This window comes from Fukomys damarensis, unplaced genomic scaffold (assembly GCF_012274545.1).
Source record: "Fukomys damarensis isolate Sample0158 unplaced genomic scaffold, DMR_v1.0_HiC HiC_scaffold_4, whole genome shotgun sequence".
In the NCBI taxonomy this organism is placed as follows: domain Eukaryota; kingdom Metazoa; phylum Chordata; class Mammalia; order Rodentia; family Bathyergidae; genus Fukomys; species Fukomys damarensis.
In genome coordinates, this window is record NW_022900916.1 from 19,077,032 (window position 1) to 19,100,119 (window position 23,088).

The 23,088-nt window shown below is 34.3% G+C and overlaps 1 protein-coding gene across 4 annotated transcripts in view; it reads right to left on the reverse strand.

Annotated features, from left to right (window-relative positions):
* The window catches only part of Crppa (CDP-L-ribitol pyrophosphorylase A), a 249,539-nt gene that overhangs the window by 152,796 nt on the left and 73,655 nt on the right, over positions 1-23,088 (reverse strand). For all 4 annotated transcript variants that reach the window (XM_010643342.2, XM_033757037.1, XM_019210534.2 and 1 more), the window contains exons 5-6: positions 22,357-22,402; positions 830-927 (exon numbers count right to left, since the gene is read on the reverse strand). In XM_010643342.2, coding sequence (XP_010641644.1) covers positions 830-927; positions 22,357-22,402 — 144 coding nt within the window. The remainder of the gene's footprint in view (positions 1-829; positions 928-22,356; positions 22,403-23,088) is intronic.

The following is a 23,088-nucleotide window of genomic DNA, read 5'->3' on the forward strand; positions in this document are numbered from 1 at the left end:
GATAAAGAAATTAAGCAAAGTAAGTGACAGCCAAGTACAGTCTAATATCAGTGCCAGTGCTTTCTAACTGTGATGTCATAAAATGGCATAGTTAACTAAAATGATTTTTCTTCTGTTTTGACTAGAAATGTATATCACGTACATTACAAAGTACTATTACAAATGTACAGAATATGTTGATCCTATTCTGATAAATTTGACATTTTAATTAAAGCAGAAAAATTAAAATGCATTAAGGAACCAAAATACTTCAAAACTCAAAATAGTCATAAAAGTTATGGAAGTTTTAGTGGCAAAAGTTGTAAAATAGTTCCCGTGGATACCCTCACACATACTGCTTCTTCTATTTTCCTAGCCTTACTATTAGGAGTTTAACTAAGGAGTTAACTAATTAAAAAAAAAAATTGCATACACTTACTTTCTCAATATCCTGATTTTCCTATCTTTTGTCACCATCTGTATTTCTTTATTCCCACCCATCTTCTTAATCTCGCTCTTGTTTCATACAATCAATACAATTTGCTAAACCCCTAGCATGTGGTCAATCCCAGGGTGGCACTCGAGAAAAGTCTGGACCTTTGCTTGGAAGCAAAAGCATCAAGCAGAGGTTTCTACAGGAATTCACACAAGGATCAAAAAAAGTCTGCAGAGGAATTGAAAAGAGGCTGAAGTTCATTTCAAGTCCTAAATGTTAAAGACCAGAAGATCTCATCAAGGGAAAATTATAGCATTGAATTCAGTTTTCTTGACTTCTTCAGGGAAGATATCTTTATCTGCAAGAGTTTTGGGAAATCAAGTTAAGTCTATCAAACTTAGTCTGAATACTTACGTGTAATTCATTTTTTAGCACTGCTTCAAGAAGATGACCTACATGTTCTTTTTCTTCTTTCATATCCATAACTATGCAAATCTCTTGTGAAATTCTCTCTGAAATTAAAAAGAAAAAAGTTAAAATTTAGCATTGAAAAAAAAGTACAGAATAAATCCCTACTTGCTGAAACCTAAGCTCAACTGCTTTCTATAGCCCTTGGCCACAACCAGGGAGGTTTGGGTTTCAGACCAAGTAGAGTGACCTATACTACATACTAAGGTGTCTTTGAATCCTTTATCACACAAGGCAATAAACCTCTGCATTAAACATGATGTGTGTGGGTGTCCAGCCATCATACAACCAACAGAAGTAAGAGATCTTACTTTGAATTTGACAGGAAATGACTGGCAGTGACAACCATTTGGCTTAGCACTTCAATGCATCTATATATATAAAGAGTCTCCCAGAATCTGAGAGATTCTCACCTTTCAGACAGTTCACTCTGAGCTAAAAGCTATATCTCCAGTGCAAAAATGCCAGGCAAAGTCCAGCACTTTCCTTTGCACTCCTCTAGATTTCCAATTCAATACAACTAAGTCCCTGTTTGAACTCTTACTTAATAATGTAATAGTTTGATTTTCCTCAAATTTGGTAGGTTGAGCTGGCTAGACATAAAAATACAAATTGTATAACAGCAATATATACTGCGGAAATCATTTTCCTAAAAGATGCACAGTCCCCCTCTACAGCAAACAAATCTGAGGGAGGTTTATAGCTGCCAGTTAAGGAGACATTCTATAGTATGTCAGGGAGAAAGGAAACAAAGCTTAATTCCAAAGAAGAATCAACAGTTTGTCCAATGAATATTTGACCCAAACTGCTTCTTATATGAGTAAATTTATGAAATGTGTTCTGTATAACCACTGACCAAGTAAAAATGATTTTTGCAAAGATGAGGCAAGCAGCTAAAATAATATCGCCAGTTAACAGATTCCTCTATTACGATCACACACTTATCAAAAAGGGCAGGGAAGGAAAGGAATTAAGACATGTTATGTGCATGTACCAACTTCCCACAAGGAATGTAAACATTATGTGCTGCAAACAAGTACTAATAAAGAAAAGTATCTGAAAAAAATACTCTATGTTCCTGGGGGTACATGATATAATGACCCTACAGGAACAATATTATTATGTGTCTATGAACAAATTCTGGAAACTTGATTTCGGAGAAATGAAGTAACTTGTCAAAGTTTACAGTAGTTCACAAAGTTCTGAGTAGTAGAAAAAGGATTCATATTCCAAGAAATGTTTACAGATACATACACAGCTATTCTACGGGACTAAAATGAGAGCAGAAGAAATTACTTATGCCATTCTTGCATGCTTTCTCCTCATTCATTTGAAAACTGAAAGAAAAATAACCAAGCATTTATATTGCCAGTGTCAGCTGTATTATTGTACAACTAGATTATAAGAAATATATTCATTAAAATATTCTGACATATGAAACTAATCGTTATATTAAAATATTATTTGCACCTGCCTCCAATTAGAAAAGGCAAGAATTAATTGTCAGTGGCTATCATCGGTAGGGTGTCATCTGATAAAAAATGTACACCATCTCTGTTCTTGCTTAAAAAGCAGAATCCTAATCTGATCAAGCTCCAGGCTCCAGCAGCTACTTTATACAAGGCAAAGAAATACAGAACAACACAGTTAGTGAATATGTACTCAAGATTTAAAAAGAGCACATACTGGCCAAATGCACTAGGTTTAACAAAATAAAAATTGTAAGAAAAATAAAGGTTAGTGAAACGAGGTTAAAGGGTCATTCATTTTAAACATATATTTATTGATGCCTATTAATTTTACAAAATGCTGGATTTCAGTGCATATGTTCATTATATTCATTCTGTCATTGCCCACCATTATACATCCCTATTATTCCCTTCTATTTGCCTAAAAATACTCTCTCCTCTACTTTCATGTCATCTTCTTTAGATTCTACATATTAGGAAGAAAATATACTTGTCTGACTGGCTTATTTCACCTAAAGTGATGATCTCCAATTCCAACCATTTTCCTGTAAATGACAAAATCATTTTTTACAGCTGAATAATAACCCATCGTTGTGTAATATACCAAATTTCCTTGTTCATTCTTCTGTAGATGGGCACCTAGGCTAGTTCTGTATCTTGCTATTGTAAATTGTGCCACATAAATATGGGCATGAAGGTAACCTTGTAATATGTTGTAATATGGCTTTAATTCTGTTGGCTACATACCAAAAAGTGGCAAAGGTAGATTAAATGGTAGTTCTCTCTATAGATACATATTTTTTTTTTGAGGAATCTCCTCCTATTTCCTGTGGCAAAGGTAGATTAAATGGTAGTTCTCTCTATAGATACATATTTTTTTTTTGAGGAATCTCCATTCCTATTTCCATACAGGCTATACTAATTTACATTCCTATCAGCAGTGTAGCAGGGTTGTTTCTGCTTTCTCACCACCACTTAATGTTTTCTATATTGATGACAGCCGTTCTGACTGTGGTCAATGCAATCTCATTATTCTTATTTGTATTTCCTTAATGGTAAAAGATGTTAAATGTTTTTTCACATACTTATTGGCTACTTGTTTTATTTTTTTTTTTTTTTTAGAAATGTTGGCTCGGTTCTTTGGATCATTTATTGATTGGACTATTTGATTTTGGGGCTTTTTTTTTTTGTTGTGATTGTTCCCATATTGTCCTATCTTCTTCAGTTTCTTTTTCCAACCTTCTCTGATTTAAATGTAGAAGTCTTTTACCTTCTACTTAACTTGATCCCTAAATATTTTTGAATTTTTTGAGGCTATTCTGAATAAAACTGTTTCCCTGATTTGTCACCTACTTGCTTCTTTTTTTGGTGCATAGAAAAGCTTTTAATTATTTAAATGTTTATGTGCATCCTGCCATTTTGCTGAATTACTTTTTAAGGCCTTTTGGTAGAATCTTTAGAGCTTTCTCAGTATCTCATCTACAAATAATATAACTTTAATTTTTTCTTGTTTTTCTTCTGTTTCCTCTTTCCTAATTGCTCTAGCTAAAATATTAAGCTCTTTATTGAATAGGATGGGTGGGAGTGGACATCACTGCCTGATCTTGAGGAAATATTTTCAATTTTTCTTCACACAGAATGATGCTGCCTGTGAGTCTATTATATATAGCCTGTAGTATTTTGAGTTATGATCATTCAATATCTAGTTTTTTCAGGGCTTTTATCATGAAGGGATGTTGAATTTTGCCAAAGGTTTTTTTCTGTGTCAACTGAGATGTTTATGTATGTAGGAACCTGCCTATGAGTTTATCCTGATTGAGGGGACCAATGAGGATGAATGACAAAATACACAAAGACAATGTGGAATGAGGGGGTCAGGGGCTCTTTGCTGCTAATGGACAAAGAGACTTGAGCATTTGGCTTACCTCGTTTTTTAGTCACATAGACACCAAAGAAAGCAAAGTTAAGAGGTTTCATCCGCCTCTCATTATCTATAGCACTTACCCAGGTAAACATTCAGATATCAGCTGTATTGACTCTTCACTGGAACTTGCAACGTGCTAGCTTGTGTACATGTTACAAAAGGAGGCACAGCTTGCTGTTCCTCTCTTCTGTGCTTACAGAGGTCAATTAGGCCTCAATCCTCATTATCTGTCCCCTGCAATGTAATTTTTATCATTGATTCAATTTATACAGTGTATTACATTTGTTGACTTGAATGTGTTCAAAGTCTTGCAACCCTGAAATAAAAGTAATTTGATCACAATGCGTGATCTTTTTTAATGTATTGTTAAATTTAATTTGCAAGCATTTTATTAAGGATTTTTGCATCTATGTTTATTAAAGATATTGGCCTATAGATCTGTAATTGTTGTTGCTGTGTCCTTGTCTATTGTTGGTATCAGGGTAATGCCGGCCTTGCAGAATGAGTTTGGAAGCATCCCTTCCTTTTCTATTTCATGTAATAGTATGAGAGCCTTTAGCAGTAAACCCATTTGTTGGGAAACTTTATTATTGCTTCACTCTCATTATTTCTTATTGATCTGTTCAAATTTTATAGGTCATTATGTCCAGAAATTTGTCTATTTCTTCTGTTTTCCAAGTTACTAGAATATAGGTTTTTAAAATATTCATTCATGATCCTCTAGATTTCAGTGATGTCTGTTTTAACAGCCCCTTTTTGATCTCTAATTGTAATTTGGTTTTTCTCTTTTTGCTTTGGTTAGTGTGGTTGTGGGTTTAGTAATTTTATTTATTTTTTAAAATAACCAGTTCTTTGCTGCACTGATCCTGTGTATTATTACTTTAGTCTGACCTAAAGTATAATCTACTTTGGAGATCACTGAATGAGCTGCTGAAATGACTGTGTATTCTGCAGTTGTTCAACAGAATATTCTGCAGATGTCCATATGTTCTAGGGTGTAGTATAACTCTGAATTTTCTGTTCATTTTTTATCTGGATGACTGGTCTGTTGGTAAGAGTAGGGTACTGGAGTCTCCAACTCTTGCTATATTGGAACTTACTGCCACTTTATTTTGAGTATTAACTGTTTTATGAAATTGAGTGCACCAAATTCTGATGCATATATATTTACAATTATTATATCTTCTTGGTGGATTGTTTTTCTTTACCAATATATACTGTCCTCATCTCTAGTGGCTAATTTTGTCTTAAAGCACCCTTTAAGACAAGCTATCACTGCTCACTTTTGTATTCTGTTTGCATGGAATAAGATTATTTGCATTCAAAATTATTATAGAAATGTACATAATAATTTCTGCCATTTTGTCATTTTTCTAATGTTTGATGGTTTTTCTAATAGACTATCTATTCTTCTTGTTATGTATGTAGGATTCCTTTAAGAATCTTGTGCAATGCTGATGAAGAGGTTATGAATTTCTTTATGATTACCCTGGAAGAGCTGTATTTCTCCTTCGATTCTGAAGCATAGCTATGCTGGATATTGTAATCTAGACTGGCAGTTATTTTTCTTCAGGTTTTGAAATACATCACTTCATGTTCTCCTGGTCTTTAAGGTTTTCACAAAGAAGTTTGTAGTTATTTTGACAGGTTTACTTCTCTAAATGACTTGGCACTTATTTCTTGAAGCTTTCCTTCTTCAATGCTTTTCACATTTCACTGTTACAGAGGGAAGTTCTATAGTATTCTGGTTATGCTTGCTTGGGCTTTAAATATCTTCCATATCTAAATGTCCATATCTTTCAGAAGATTTGGGAAGTTCTATATTATTATTTCATTGGATACTATGCTATCAGTCTGAACTTTGGTTCTTTTAAATGTAATTTGTCTTTTTTAAAAAATCATGAATAATCAACAATGTTGTCTTAGTTACTTTTCTCATTGCGAAGACAAAATACCTAACACCCAAAGTTATAAGAAGTAAGGTTTACTTCATCTCATGGTTTCACTACATAGTTGGTGAGGCCAAAAAGGGTCGCATGGCAGAGGGGGATCACAGAGGAAATCATCCATGGCAAAGCAGGCAAGAGGCATCAAAGCAGCAAGCAGCAGCAGCAAGCAAGTCTTCCTTTTATCCCATCTAGGCTACAAGCCTTTTGGGTGGTGTCACCCAAATCCTGGGTGGGGCTTCTCTCTTCAGTAAATCCATTCAGCCACACCTAGGACTATCTTAATTCCAATCAGTGGACTAATGCAATACTACATACCCTAAATTCCAGTATCATATACCCTAGATACAGTAAGCACAGAAAAGCCCCACCTAAGAGTATATAGTTTTGGGGGATATAGAGATACAAGTCAGAACAAGTATTTAGAAATGCAAAAAATGTGGTAGAGTTCCTATGAACTGTGATTTTAGATTGCTATAAGATCTATCTGGATAGCTTTTGCTAATACTTTTGAGGAAGGAATAGGTCCTAACTGGATGAATGTTCAGGAAAGGTTTTTTTCCTTTGGGTGGAAAAATTCTTTTTTTGGGGGGGTACTGAGAATTGAACTTATGACCTTGCACTTGCAAGGCAGAGTGTCACTGAACTGAATCCCTGGCCCCTCAAAGTTCTATTCTTTTTTTTTTTTTTTTTGGTACCAGGGATCGAACTTGGGTCCTTGTGCTTGCGAGGCAGGTGGCAGAACCACTGAGCTAAATCCCCGTCCAAAGTTCTATTCTTGATCTAAATGATTATGCAGCTATGTAAAGTATTATTTAAGCTACAAGTTTTATTTGGTTTCCTGTATCTGTGATTTAACATTAAGATATTACAAAAATAAAAAAACTATTATTTGAATGTGCACTAGTTCTTTTACCCATGCTAGTTTTACTAATTCCAAAATACCATTATAATCAAGGGATAAGAGAATGTGAAGGGCATGTCACAAAGATACATGAACACCTGTATTATCACACTAGTAAAATGGCTGGGGAACTTTCCAAAGTTTACCTTAATAGAAACACTAATGAAAACATGCAATAACAAGTAAGAGTATTTTTATTGATATAAGGCTCAAAGCTCTAAGTACTTTTTAAAAAGGCTAAATTCTGGTCAATCCAATATTACTAGTAAGTATAACGATGTCACTAGCCTCTTTTAAGTAAAATCTATTTCAATATAGTGTTCACTGTACTTTTCTCATACATAGCTTTTATTATGCTGAGATAATTTCCTTTTATTCATTGACATTTTATCATGGAACTGTACTAAGTTTTATAAGATCATTTTTCTGTATTGATATGGTAATGTAATAAGCATTTTTTAAATTCTGGAAACGCAGTATATTACAGCAATTGCTTTTTTATGTGCAATCATATTTGTATTGATTTATCCCACTTGGTCACAGCATAAAATCTTGTCTGTAAGCTATTAAATTAGTTTACTAGTGCAGGTTGAACATCTCTAACCTAAAGATTTGAAATAGAAAATATAAAGACATAGATTGTCAGTTTGGTATTTATATTTCAGATTTTAAGTACTCAACTTGCAAAGTTCACACAAATATTTCCAAATAAATAAAAAAGCCAGAAATATTTCTGGTCCCAAGAATATTGGTTAAGATACACTCCAATTGTATTTTATGAAAAGGTGAAAGCTTTTCCTCTAAGATCAGGAATAAGAAAAGGGTGGCTACTTTAGCCACATCTATGCAATATAGTGCTGAAAATTTTGGCCAGAGCAATTAGATAAAGGAAAATGAAAATCTAAATAGTAAAGGAAGAAATAAAAAATTTTTTCTTCACAAATGAAGTGATTTTATATGTAGAAAATCTTGATAATTCGATTCAAAAACTTTTAGAATAAATGAATCCAGCAAAACAGAAAACAGAGACAATACAAAAAAATTATTTTCTTTTTATATATTAACAATGAGCAGCCTAAAAAGGAAATTGTAGGAGTAATTCTATTTACAATAGTATCAAAATAAATAAAATACTCAGGAAAAAAGCTTAACCAAGGAAGTGAAAGACTTACACAATACAAATCATAAAACATAGTTGAAATAATCAAGGAGGCAATAAAAACAAATCCATTGTTCATGGTTTGAAAAATTTAACAGTGTTGAGATGTTGATACTACCCCAAAACTGTCCACAGATTCAAAGCAATTCCCATCAAAGTGCCCATAATGATTTGTTTTTTGGTTTTTTGGTTTTTCTGGTTTTTGTTTTTTGTTTTTTGGGTTTTTTTTTTTTTCAGAGAAAGAAAAAAGCCATTCTACAATTATATAAAACTTCAAAGGATCCCTGAATAGCCCAAACAAAAGAAGAATGAAACCTGTGGATTTGAACCTGCTGATTTCAAAGTTACTATAGAACTACAGTAATCAGAGCTGGGTGGTATGGCCACAAATACAGACATAAAGATCAACAGCATCAAATGAAAAGCCCAAAAATAAACCCCTGGTCATTTTATTTTGACAAGGGAGCCAAGATCATTCAATAGAGAAAGAAGAGTCTTTTCAATAAATGGTCCTGTAATAACACTGAAGCCATATCTGAAAAATAACTGAAAATGAATATAATATCTACAACTACAAAACTCTTAATAGTAAACACAGAGCAAAGGCTTCATGACCCTGGATTTAATAGAAACTTTGTGGATACAACACCAAATGCACAGACAGTTTAAAAAAAAAAAGACAATTAGATTTCATGAAATTGAAAAACACTCTTTATAGCTTGCTCTCCTAGAATATAAGGACAAGGTGAGAGGACACACTAATAGGAGCTTACCAGACACGCACCTGCACCTTCTCAGCTTCCTAAATTATGAGACAATGAAGTTCTGTTCTTCATAATTACCCAGCCTGTAATGTTCTGCTATAGCAGCACAAATGGACAATGCCACCAGACTGTGTGATGGGACATCCCTTTTCATCACAGGAAAGCGTCCATGTGCTACTCTCCTTGGCTGACCGCAGAACCACTGCAGTTTTCATTAGAATAGCATATGTGTGGTATTTTTTTCCACTAACCTTTAACAAACTTATATTATACTGAAGGTGAGGTCTTTTAGGGAGCATACAGTTGCTCCATATTTTATATAATATTACAAAGTCTTTTCCTTTTAACTGGTGTGCTGCTGGAACAATTTACATTTTCTGTAACTGCTATGTTTGGATATAAATTGTTTATGTTTTCTTCTGCTTCTATTTTATCTCCTTTTAATTTTTATGTTTCTGGGGGTGTTTTTTTTCTGAGACAGGATTTCACTATGCAGTTCAGGCTCGCCTCAAACTCACAGTGATCCTGTAGCTTCATGTCTCAAGTGCTGGGATTACAGGTGTGAGTCACCATGTCTGGCATATGTTGGCTTGTTTTAGTGTTTTTAAATCTCTCTTGTGTATAAAACTGAATCTTTGGGTCATTTTTGTTTTAAATTTTTAGCATTTGCTCCAGAAATTATGATATACAAAGTCATATGCATGATATACATACTATAATCTACATGAAATACTTCCCCATGTCAAATGGAAAGCAGACGCCTAACCATGATACAGTGCCCTTAACCACACCTGCTTTATGTTGATGTTTACAAAGATGTTGCTATCTCCTACATTTTCCTTAGAAAATACATCTGTGCTTTTTGCCGTCAAGTAGGTTTAAAAACTAAAGAGAATTTGATGAATCTAGTCAGCCAGGTATTTGCTACACTTTAATTCCTCATGCTCCTTGTTTCCTCTGGCATTTCCTTCTTTGGAAAGAGTTTCTTTAGACATTCTTTTACAGTGCATCTGGGGGTAATGAATTCTTCGTTTCCCATCATCTGAGAAAATATCTCATTTATTTCTGCAGAATAGTCTTGGTGGGACATAAAATACCAGGTTGACAGCATGTTTGTAGCACTTTACAAATCTTATTCAGCTTTATTCTGGACTTCATAGTTTCTGATGAGCAATCTATCATGCAAATCCCTTTTCCTCTGTGCATAGTATCCCATTTCTCTTTAGCAACTAGCAGGATTCTTAAGTGTGCCACTGGTTTTCAGCAATTTGATTAATAAGTATCTGGATTTGGATTTTTTATTATCAGGTTGGAGTTAGTTAAGCTTCTTAAATTGGTAAATTTGTGTGCTATGTCAAATTTGGGAGTTTTCATTCATAATTAATTTAAGCTTCCTCTTGAACTGCACTTTCTCCCTCCTTCTGCGACGGAAGTGATTCATGTCCCCCACAGGTGCCAATCATTCATTTCTAACCCCAATCTATCTTTATTCTGTTGTTCAGACAGAACACTTTGACTTCACCTCAACTTTTGTCATCTCCATCCTTTTACTGAGACAGTTCAGCAAGTGTTTTTTCTTAATTTGGACTTTTTTTTTCAGTTCTAAAATTATCATTTGGTTCCTCATGTTTCTTATTCATTGTGATTCTTTCATCTTTCACACGAATTGCTGTAGCTCTTTTACAATCAGTGCTTTCATAAACTTTTCAGATAACTACATATATGTGCCTTCCCAACAAAAGACTATTAATTTCCTTTTCTAATGTCTGTTCAGGTTTCCCTAATTCTTGGATAATGTTCTGTATGTTGAGGAACTATCCTGTTAGATTATATTTTGGTGTGAAACTCTGGATTCTATTCCATTTGGTATTGTTTTAACAGTAATTCAACCCAGGTTCTCTCAGGCCTCAATTTTAACCACCTTCTGTCACACTTCGAAACATAATTCCATTTTTCCAAATTTTTATGATACCATCTGAATCAACCTCTCAGCAGATGGTGTCGGACCTGGTCTATTTCTTAGTTCAATTTTTAAAGTCCATGGGGGGATGCTCAGGGTTAAATTCACTACAAGAGTATGTTAGAAATTCATGAAGAAATGTATGAATTTTCATGCTCCTCTACCACAACAACTCCTGTCTTTCCTTTTCCCTAGTACATCCCTTTGAGTACTCGGTGGTTTGACATTACTTGCCCCACATTCCCAATGATTACACTTGTGTCCAGACTTAAGCAACAAGAGAGAAAGAAGAAACGGTAATGGTGCTCACCCCACCTACACAGCACAGCAACTCAGATCAAAGAGAAATGTTTTCTTCTCTCAGGATTTTAGGTTCCACTGAGCCTCCACTGCTGTCACTGTCACTGTCACTGCTGCTGTGGTTATACATGGAATAAAATATTAGAGTATGAGAAAAAGGAAGAGGAGAATGGAGGAATTTTTTCTCAAAGCAAGATGCTTTTTGCTCCTCTGATAAGATTCAGAAGGCATCTCTTACAGCTCTGTCTAGTCTGATACCTACTTCTAGTTTTGGGGCTGCTCCAGATCCAGGGAAATAAAATGCTAAACCTCACTGCCAAGGCAGGATGTCAAATCTGGTCTTTTTTCATTAATCTACCTGCTACTGTTTACCTCGAATAGTCCAATGGCTAGTCTATGTATTCCTTCCAAGTGTTATAGCTTTATTTGATGGGGAAAATAAGTATCTTGGTCCACCTGACCTAAAAACAGAACCTACTCAAATCTTCTTAAATATAAACAAGTGAGATGAAAATCTGTCTAAATATAAAAGTTTATTTGATATAAAACATAGTTTCTACATAAAAATAAAACTTACAGTTCAAGTGCCTACTTTCTTTTTTTTGTTTTGGTACCAGGGATGGAACTCAGGCCCTTGTATTTGGTAGGTAGGAAGTGCCTACTTTCTTATTAGTCTATAAAACATTTCTTACACAGGGAAAAGGGGAAAAAATGAGAACCAAGACCTGTCATGTAGAGGTACAAGATCCCAACAATGAATGTAACTGCACTGTATCCCTAAAATGTACCAATAAACTCAATTAACAATAAAAAAACAGATAAAATAAATGAATAAATAAAATAAAACATTTCTTACAATCAATTGCACCTTAGGTAAACTGAACATGACAGAATCAAAGTACCTATTATATGTCTCTCTAATCACACAACATAACATTGTAGTTCACAACTATTTATCTAACAAAAATGTTAGCCATCTTGTACCAAAACCATAAATATTGTTCAGGCATTTACATTTCAAAAACACACTCCCATTTGTATAATTATATTAACCAGTTTTGAGCTAAGAATACTCCCCAAGAGTACTCTTAATCAAATGTTTAGGGATATAGAACTAGAAGCCTTGACTAATTCACTGGTAGGCAATGTACTAGAAAAGACAATACACTCAAATACCAAAGCAAATCACAGTTACTGAAGCACAGGCAGATGTAAAATGGAGGAGACAACTTCCTGGAAGGTTAGTTGTTCTTTGCATAGGACCTTTCAATTCAACAATTACTATGTTATATTAGCTGCAACTGATGGAAGACATAGGGACTCGGGTAGAGGGTGCTTCTCTTTCTACTTATTTCTTCAATAAGTTGATGGTGGCAAAAAGAGAGAAATAATATCAGAATTCTAACCATGTCCCCACAGGGTACATCAAGGAACACCTAGTTTGATATCCTGAAAGTCAAAGTTAGAAATATATCACAGCTCCATCTGCCAGAATCCTTTGAAATTCTCTTAAGTTTCAATCAAGTTCTAAGTAGACAATTTCTTCAGGGCTTCCCATCCCTGGTACAATGTTCTTTGTGATCTGAAACTTCTACAGTTTTTATTTGGATTCAAAGTAAGCAGCATGAGGGTATATACAATGTCATTCCACAAATGTTCGAGTCCAGTGTTATTATAAATAAATTCCTTCATAAGCTGTATGAGTTACAGCATACAAATCTGAATGTTTATAAAAGAGGACAAAATTTGTAACATGCTCATTTTTTTAAATGTCCTTTTATTTCTTCAGATAAATAAAGCATATTACATTAGTTTCATAAGCAAGCATGTACAAAAATCCACACATCAATCTTTAATTTTCTTTAAATCATTTAACACCACGATACTCTTCCACCAGACTTCTCTGTGCACTGTACTGACCTCTCAAATCAAAGTGTTTGTGTATTTACTTAAACAAGAACTGTACCAAATCTGAAAGTAGCCATTTCTGAAAAGAAGTTTCAAGCTCTAATCAAGTGGCATTCAACTCGTGCCTCCTGGGCTTCATGTGACCACACAAGGCTGTAAACTTTAATGTTATGTAGTTTTTAGCAATATTTTTCACGTCTTAATTGTGCAGTGCTCAAACACAAACTGCACAGTGACAACAGAACTCTGTGTAGGGGAGAGAACCATGCAGCACTGACTCTGCCTACTACGTCCACCATATACAGGAAACGAAAAGGAAACCCAGGTATATCCATCACTGCTTGTCCTTATGTGACTTGGTGAATAAAGCAGAGCAATTACCAGTCCCAGTATTTCCACATGCCCACATGCCACGTGCCTGTGAAGACAGGTTTTTATTGTTATTAGGCAGACAGGTAAGATTTCTTATTAAACTGAACCTTGTGTGTTATTTAATAAAATGAATTCTCTATGAATATAGAAATCTGAGAAACGCTTTAAGATTTCTGAAAAAAAAAATTTTTGGTATATTTGTGACTTCAGTTATAGTCAACATAAATACATTATTTGCAGATTTTTAAGTGGAATGTACAAAGTTTCAATGAGAGAATCAACTCAAAGAAAAATTTAATCATCTCTCATTACTAGACTTTTATAAGATATGTTCTGAGAGAAAAATATCCTACTCTTTACACTCATCCTTATATCATGTCATCACTTTTTGGCAAGTACATACATTTGTGAACAACTACTTTCAAGGGCGAAGCACATGAAAAGAATAATGGATCAGAATTTTCTATGAGAACTCACTATGATTTTCTACCACTTCCATGGAACTAGACACTGATATATTAGTTTCACAAAATTAGGTCAAATATGTCACTAGTTTTATGTTTATGTTGCCCTCTTTTAAAAATATTATAATAAAAGTATAAAAATAAAGTCTTGTCACTTGTACAAATTAACTATATTATGTATAAGGTATGCAGCCCAGGAAAGTCCCTCTTCACTCAACATGGCTGCAGCAGGTCAAAATGCTACACACCAATGCTCTGATCCATCCGAAACGGGAGCAGTGCTTTCATTCTCCGAGCAAGTTCCTTAAATCAAAAGACAATCATAGGGTCTATTTTCTGCCCCTCAATGATTTTAAAGTGATGTTAGAATCACCAACCACTTGTGCCTTGATGCTCTGTCTCAATTTCACATATAGGAAGAGGCTTAAAGTTTCTCTGAACAATGTAATAGGATATTAGTGTAGGAAGAGGGATGGCAGGCAATAAAGAGAAAGCAGCCAACAAGCCAAGATTATAAGACAAGTGCACAAGAGGGTCAGTAAAGAGAGACTTGCCAGAGAACCACAGGCACTCACATCACAAAGTCAAAGATCTCTTCCAAGCAGCTAGCTGTACTGCTAGCTGTGCATTCTTCAACTGAATGGTAAACACACAAAGGCAGGTTTTTTATAAGAGATGTTTTATACTCTCAGATCTTAAACACATTTTTAAGTGAATCACAGAATGCAGAATGAGATGTCCTATCTTAGGACTCAAAATAAGGAGCAGGCAGGCACATGATGTTTTGTGTTCTGTACAAGTCCTTATGTGTAAGCAGTATACATATTACTGTTTTCCAAGTGGATGATCAAACTTTTTTGCCTTTCTTGTATATTTTCTCAGTTGAAAAAAATAAATTTGAAAGAAATGTAATTTTCTAAGTTGTTGACTCATCAGAGTATTTATAAATGTATTATTGCTTTGAACATAAATGCCACAATTGGGGCTTTTTAACTACTTCTGTCAGAATGAAGTGCAAGCAGCTGGCTTTTGTCTGTTATCAAGTCCTATTTATCTAGTTATTTAATAATGCGTTGTGGCCTTCAAAATTGTGAAAATGACAGATTTATGTGCTCATGCACAAATTACCATTTCACTGATGACAAATTAAGAAAATTATAAGATTAAACAAGCAAGTGAACTTTACTTTTTCTCATCTTGACCTTAACATTTAACTTTTCAATTTACATCTTTTTGAACAATAAATTCCAAGGAAACCAAATTTCTTTTAAATCATTTTGCAGCCTCCCAGTTCTCACTAATTAAAGCTTGACGCAAATGTTCTTACATACTTACATCAGATACAATCACAGTTCTATTTTCAAGAGAGTAAGGAGCAAAAGCCATAATGTACAAAGAAGTTTGGGTAGTAATGAGAAAATGGGAAATTAAGTATCAGTCAAAAGCAACAGAAACATCAAAAAATAAGATTTGTAAATAAATCTTAGCCGTCACTTTGCATTGTCCAAAACACACACCGTTAGTAACATAAGAGGCTCCATCAGTGAGTATTTAACAAGAAAAGCCAGACACAGAGCATGGCCTTGTTACAGACAGAGAAAACCTGACTCAATGGCATTCATCTTTTTAACATCTTTTTAATTTGATTTAAAAGTTTCAAAACAACTTTGCACTTAAAATCACAATTCTAAGTGAAACTATTTAAAGCTCACTATGAAATTAAAGCACTGATTTTCTTCACATGCTTGAGAAGACACAAGTCCTCTTAAACCTCAGCAATAATGACCCATATTTATTCACATGTGATTTTACTTCATTTCTTTCAGTAAGAGCCAATTTAAAAGTATATTCAGCTACTTTCAAGTTACTAATGCAAAAGGACTCACTTGCTTTCCTACCAGTGTAATTTTCAACATCTATACAAAAAATGGGGAGACTATATATATATATATATATATATATATATATATATATATATATATATATACATATACATATATACATATATAGATACACACACACACACACACACACATATATACATATATATCTTTGTTCTTCCTAAATAATTACTGTATGGAATCCACTTTATCATCAATTTTCAAAAATAGTGTTTTTCTGAATAAAATGTAAATTTCTGACCCAATAAGATATATTCTATATCAAAGAAATTAAAGTTAATTATTTTCCCTTCAAAATAAGACAAATACTTAACAAATGGAAAAAATTACATAAAGACTGACAAAAGGCATACATTTTTATATATTACTATTAACTAATTTTAACTAGAGCCAGTTAAAACCAATAATTTTCAATTTTAACTTTTATTTTTCTATTTTTATATAAACCACCATATACAAAAAAAAAAGGCTACAGACGGTTTTTATAACATAACGTTGCTTGGGACTGCATAATTATATCCAGGAAAGTATAAAATGAAATTGCTTTACAACACTGTTTATCCACAAAATTGAATACATTAGAAGGTTACTAAAGAATGGTGGTAGAAAATAAACACAATCTTTTATTTCTAAAATCCATAAGGAGTTTTTGCCTTAGAAGAATACTGACCCTTTTGCCAGGATATGGTCAGAATATTAAATCAAGTGTGGGTTGGAACTGTTTGTATGGCTTATGTAAATCTTGATAAAGTATGTTACTTCTGGCATCTGTTACCACTTTAATATAGTTTAGGTTCGCCTGAGCATGTACAGCAGGGTTGGGTGGGCTCAACCAGTTTGTAAGACCAAAGTACAATGCCTCTTTGTAAAGTGGATGTTTACCAACTTATCAGTCAGCCCAATGTCTTGTTGCACCAATTAATCACACTACTCTGGAAAAGTTTGTTTTAATTTTAGGAGGAGATGCTTGGAAGAGTTAAACACTAAAGAACAATGACCAAAGGCTATTCTCTATTTCAAGAAAAGAAAAGATTGAAACTACTATATACTTATAGCCGGAAATTCATGATTAACTACATATTAACAGAAAGTTTGTGAAAGACAAATATGAAAGTACTGCTTTTCTACATGTTTTTTTAATTTCCGTAAGTGGAAATAGATGTAAACATTGATGCTAGAATAAATTCAGATTTTTAAAAATTAACAATGCAAGATAAAAAACAGATTTGAAAGCTCAGTGTATTAATCAACTTTTTTTGTCACTGAAAAACACCCAAAACCCATAATGTAAAGGAGGAGAGGTTTAATTTGATTATGGTTTCAGCCCATGACTGTCTGGAGCCAAGGCTGACACGTCACGGCAGCGGAGCAAAACTGCTTAGTTCGTGGCAGAGTAGGGGAAGGCCTGATAGACAAGGGCAAGGAACCAGGCACACAGGCCACACTGCTAAGATGTGCCTCTATGACCCACCTTGACACACCTGGAAGCATGCTCCATCTATCCCAGGGGTGCTGCACAAAGTCAATCAAGTTGAAATTCATCTAATCACCACACTTAACACATACCACAATTTAGATAGAGACTGTCCTCAAAAGGTTGCCTAAAATTAGGAAACCTAAGTCAAATACCAATGAAATGCAATCGCTTTTCCTAATATCTAAATTGTTGACCTGAATATAAATTAAGACAGATCAAAATGCATTTACACTAGTCTAGTAATGAGTATAGGGGAAACTCCAAAGCGCTCTTAAATACAAGAGATCTGACATTTGTCTGAGCAATGTTTTACATTCTGAAAGATAAATTATCAATAAAATAGTGACAAATTACAGAACACTAAGACTCATATCACAGCATGAAATAACATCCCAACCCAAAAAAGAAAAACTTGTTATATCTATATAATCACCATTAAACTGCCAAGTGTATCATAAATAAATAATAAATAAATAGTACGCTACTGATCATTTAAAAACTAGTATTCTGATACTGGATTTTTATTCTTTCTCTGGGAATGTCTAGAGATCTGTCGTCTCACTAGTATCTGTTTTCCACACACTGGTGATGCCAGCAACAATCACTCTCTAAAAGATTATACCGTGTGTTCAGAAAAGCAGTTGGGTGGTAAGATCTCTGGTCTTAAATGTGTGATCCTTCTTCATCAGGTCAGTTGAAGGCCTAGCTCCTAACCCAAAGGAATGAGAGCTGGGCAGAATGAACTTCAGGAATGACTGGACTGCCCATGGATGCTGATACTGACTACAGTGGGTGACACCTGAATGATTCAGAGGCACAATACAGTCAGGTTCCAGAATAGCATCAGAATGAAGGACAGCAGAGACCTGAGTTTAAATTGTGGGTCTTTCTCTTCCCAACTGTGTGATCCAGAGGAAAGTACCTAACTTGATTCTCGGGTTTCCCACCTCTAAAATGGGAGCAGTGATTTCTACTTTACATCACTGTAAAGAATAAATGAGATAATATGTATAAAGCACCTGACCCAAGCACTATGTGCTCAAAGTCCTGGCAAAGCTCAACACAGGAACACTCAAACATTATAATTTTCCTACATTTAATAAGAAAGAAAAAAGCAGTTATGTGATATAAGAATAGATATGCTGAATCCAAATATGCACTTGTTCAAAGCAAGTACAGTAACCAGTAAGATGGGAAGGAAGGCCATATGTTTCCACAATTTAAACCTTTAGAGCAGTGATGGCAAACCTTTTAGAGCTTTCAGTAATAGCTGCCTGCTGCGGCATGCCACCACTGCTTTAGAGTAAAGAATAACTAGCTACACTTGTTAGCATATCACACAATTCCATGCAACTTGATATTAGAGGATACAAAAGAAACAAAAGGAGCTAGGGATCTAGCTCCATGGTTATGGTGTCTACCTCACAAGCTCAAGGGCACTTTGGGACCAAGTTCGATCCCCAGTACCAAAAAAGAAAAAGAAACAAAAGTATTGACAGTCTTTCCACCTTCACTGAACTGTAATCTGAAATGTCGTCGTCCTACATTGTGGGCAATCCTAAAATCTAAAAAAAAAAAAACAAAACAAAACAAAAAAACAAAAAAACGTAAAACAAAACTAAGTGCTTTAATAAATTGTTTGGCAAAATCACTCCTTAAACCTCAACTGTCTAGCAGTTCTATAGTATTTCTATCACAATGAGCTTAAACATTTATGCACCATAAATTTCATCCTGTGGTGGTCCCAAATCCTAATGTGATATAATATATGGTGTGCTTTAGCTTCTAAAAGTACAAACTTTCCAAATTTTAAAATAAAAGTGTGGCTCACAGCTTCCAAGTAAGAGAACCTGAAAATCTCTACTAAGGTAGAAAAAAGAAGGAAAACTGATATGTAATAAAAGAGGTAAAGTGCCTAAGGCAAAGACTTACAGTTAAGAACTTACTGTCTATCCTTTTCAAGGCAATGTTTGCCTTATAATCTTTAAATACACTATAACATAGTAACAGTAATACTCACATCATTGAGTTCTTCTAACACTCACATCATTGAATTCTTCAAGACAAGGAGACAATACACTAAAATGCCTCAAACAAGGCCTAACTCAAAGTAAGTGCCGAATAAGTATTACATAATAGGAGGAGTGTTTAGAAAAGCATTTGAATATTTACTAGATGTGATGGTTAAATGTGTGTGCTGATTTGACTGGACTAAGGAAAATGCAGATATCTGGTAAAACATTTCTGGAAATGTCTATAAGAGTGTTTCTGTAAGCAATTAGCCTCCATGTGGGTTGACAGAGCAGAGAAAACAGGATGGGCATCTTCCAGTCCACTGAAGGCTCAACTAGAACAGGAAGACAGAGGAAGGCAATTCTCCCTGTTCTGGAGCTAGAATATTCATTTTCTCCTGTCCTCAGTCCCAGGTTGAATTCAGAGACTACTGGGTCTAACGCTTCTCAAGCCTTTGGGATTGTACAGACACCAACCACTGACTTTTCAGGGTTCCAGATGGTAGATCATGAACTTACCCTCCAAAATCATGTGATCCAAGTCCTCACAGTGAATCCCTAAATATCTGTATCTACCCTACCCATTCCTTTTCTCTGGACAAACATAATCAATGCACTACAGAAAGGTAAAACAGGTGAATATATAGCTCAGATAGTCTTGTATCTATATTTTGGAGTTCAATATTTTGTAATCCAAAAGTTCTCTTTTTCCTAAGTCTGGAAATATCTCAATTATCAGAAATGGTATTTAGTACAAGCATGAAGGTAGGGGGTTACTTCCAGTGAGCAAATAAGCATTTGGGACTGGTACAGCAGAGTAAGATTTAAAGTTTGTAACGCAATGAGGTATTTTAGAAAGAAAGGTCCTACAAAAAGCTGAGGGGCAGCCCAAAGGAATGCTTTTAGAATTTAATGTACAAAGTAATCAGCCAGAATTCTACTCAAAATGCAGATTCTTGTTGATAAGGTAGGACCAGGAATTCTACTTTCACGTCCTCTGTGAACCACAGTATAACTACTCTGGGGTATAACCACAGCCAGGGTCCTCTAAGTACAAGCAGCAAATGTGAGATAATGAAAAGATGGAAATAAAGTGTTTGTAGATGGGTAGGGGAGGAGGGGGTGAAAGGAGGGCAGGGGTAAGGGAAAAAAATGAGAATCAAGACTTGTCATATGGAGGTACAAGATCCCAACAATGAATGTAACTGTACTGTGTCCCTAAAATGTACCAATAAACTCAATTAAAGCTGGGGGAAAAAAAAAGAGTCTTCTGGGAAGTTTTTAGAACACAAATCTTAGAAGGCAAAGAAACCCTTGGAGTTTGTTAACATAAAGCACTGCTTTAATCCAGACAACATGATTATTTTCCCTGACATAAAATACACTTTTCAAATATTTAATAAGAAAAACATTCTCTCTAACAATTTCCAAAGTCAAAGTCTCTGCAATTACAGTTAAAATACAGGTTTTTATATCATAAGACTCTTCAGGTGAACCACTTTCCAACAGTTCAAAGAGTCCACTTCCATTTTACCTAAGTATTTCAGATATGAGTTTGTAACAAAACTGAACTGAGATTTATATTTATGTTGAGAGCAAAACCAACTACATCATGGTTTAGTCAACCTCTCTGAAGTAATATTTACACATTGCCTGGTTGATATGTAAATATATGTCAACATTTTGATTTGTGGTTAGAGAAGGTCTGTTTATATACACAAATTACAGTGCCCTAATGGTTTGAAACTAAATATGCTTGAAGAACAAAGAACTCGAGTATAAACTGCAAAAACAGTGTCATGATCAAAAAGAGATTTTAGGGTTCTGCAAGTGAAGCCAATTGATAAATTTTATCAGAAACAAGGTGCTAAGGTGTTTACCAAAATTTTCAGAATGAACTAATGCATTCAGAATTCAGAATCAGTATTTTCTTCTACTTCAATAAATGTTTGAATTTAGTTTACCTCTCAATCAAAACTTGAGCATTTATAGTTCTATCTAAAATCTAATTTTGATGGTCAATTCCTAACTTCTTATAGAACACTGTACTTGTTTTACCATTTGCAGTAACCACTTCTGGTTCTCAGTGAGGGGCAATTTTATCACCAAGGGGACATCTAACAATATCAGAGACACAATCAGGCAACAGGTGAGAGAGGAAAGGGTCCTTCCTCTCTATTAAGCAGAGGTAAAGCATGCTACTATGCAATGCACAATTCCCAAACAGCACTAAAGTCAAGCAACTACAAGATCTAAAATGTCAGTATGCTGCATGCTGACATATTGGTTGAGAAATCTGACTGAATGATAGACAAGGCAAAACTACAGAAATATCCTTCTACATCTTCATTATATTCCTAGCACAGTATTAAGGACAATAATGAGGATTTTGTGGTTATTAATTAGAACAATCTCTGTGCAACTGGGATCTTACTCATTGTGCTTTAAAAAAACAAGAAATGATTTGTCATATGTAGTATCTAAAATTACAAAACAAAATGGCAGTCATCATCCAAACAAAAAAGGAATTTAAAAATATTTTTCTCATAGGAAGATGCTGTCGGAGGCACTGGTAGGATGTTTTGGGGATGGAGCAGTCATCTTAGCAGTAAACTCATGATTCCTTTACAATTCCATTAAAATATCAGTTTTCACTGTTGACTCACAATAGTACCAATGTCCCATACTTAAATTAAAAGTATTTCTTTGGTAAAAATTAAAATCAATGTGCCCTATGTGATATTTCATAATAGGAAACAAAATACGATTATTTTCTAAAAACAAATCATAGACTTCAGTGGCCCACAGACATTTAAGCTTTGAGACAGCTGGGATTTAAAATGTCATGAGAAATTCAGAACAGGCTTACATTTTCTGAAACACAGGAACTGACAATTACAAGGGCAAACATACCCTTAATAATCGATTCAGCCGCATACAGATCTCGTTTGTAGGTCACCTAGAGGACAGATAAACTTCATTAGACTCAACAGAGTAAGAAGGAATGTGAAAGCAATAAAATGCCCCCAAGGAAATTCTGGATTCAGGAGAAACTATACATATATATAGTATTGACAATGTCTAAATTAGAGTAGGATTAGCAAACTCACATTAAATCTATTTCTACACAATTAAAAGTTTTGTTTAAATCTTTGAATTAAGATATTACTTAGCAGTAATTACTGAAATGTTATTAATATAACTGAAATACTGTAATCAAAGAAAATGTGATAGTGTTCAAATAAAAATGTTAACATTATTATTTAATAGTAAAAGTTTTATATTGAAAAGAAGGGAGAAAGGCTCTGTATTAAAAAAAAACAGGAATTATTCTCAACTGAAATTCTCAAAGATCAACTCATATTAAAAGTGACTTCCTTCTGAATTGAAGACACCTTTACATAAACAGATAAGAATCACTTTGTGATATTTTTATTAAAATATGGCTTTGATAGCAAGAGTATGTAGAGTACCACTGTATGCCGAAGATGGATACTTTTTTTTATCTAGAAACATACAGCCACCTAATTGTGTTCTGCTCATTGTAAAGCAACTGGTCACAGTATGTTTTTTTCTATGGGGCAGATATTTCCCAGATCTTTCTCAGTGGGCTCAGGTAAAGAATATGAAAGTGCACTGGAGAAT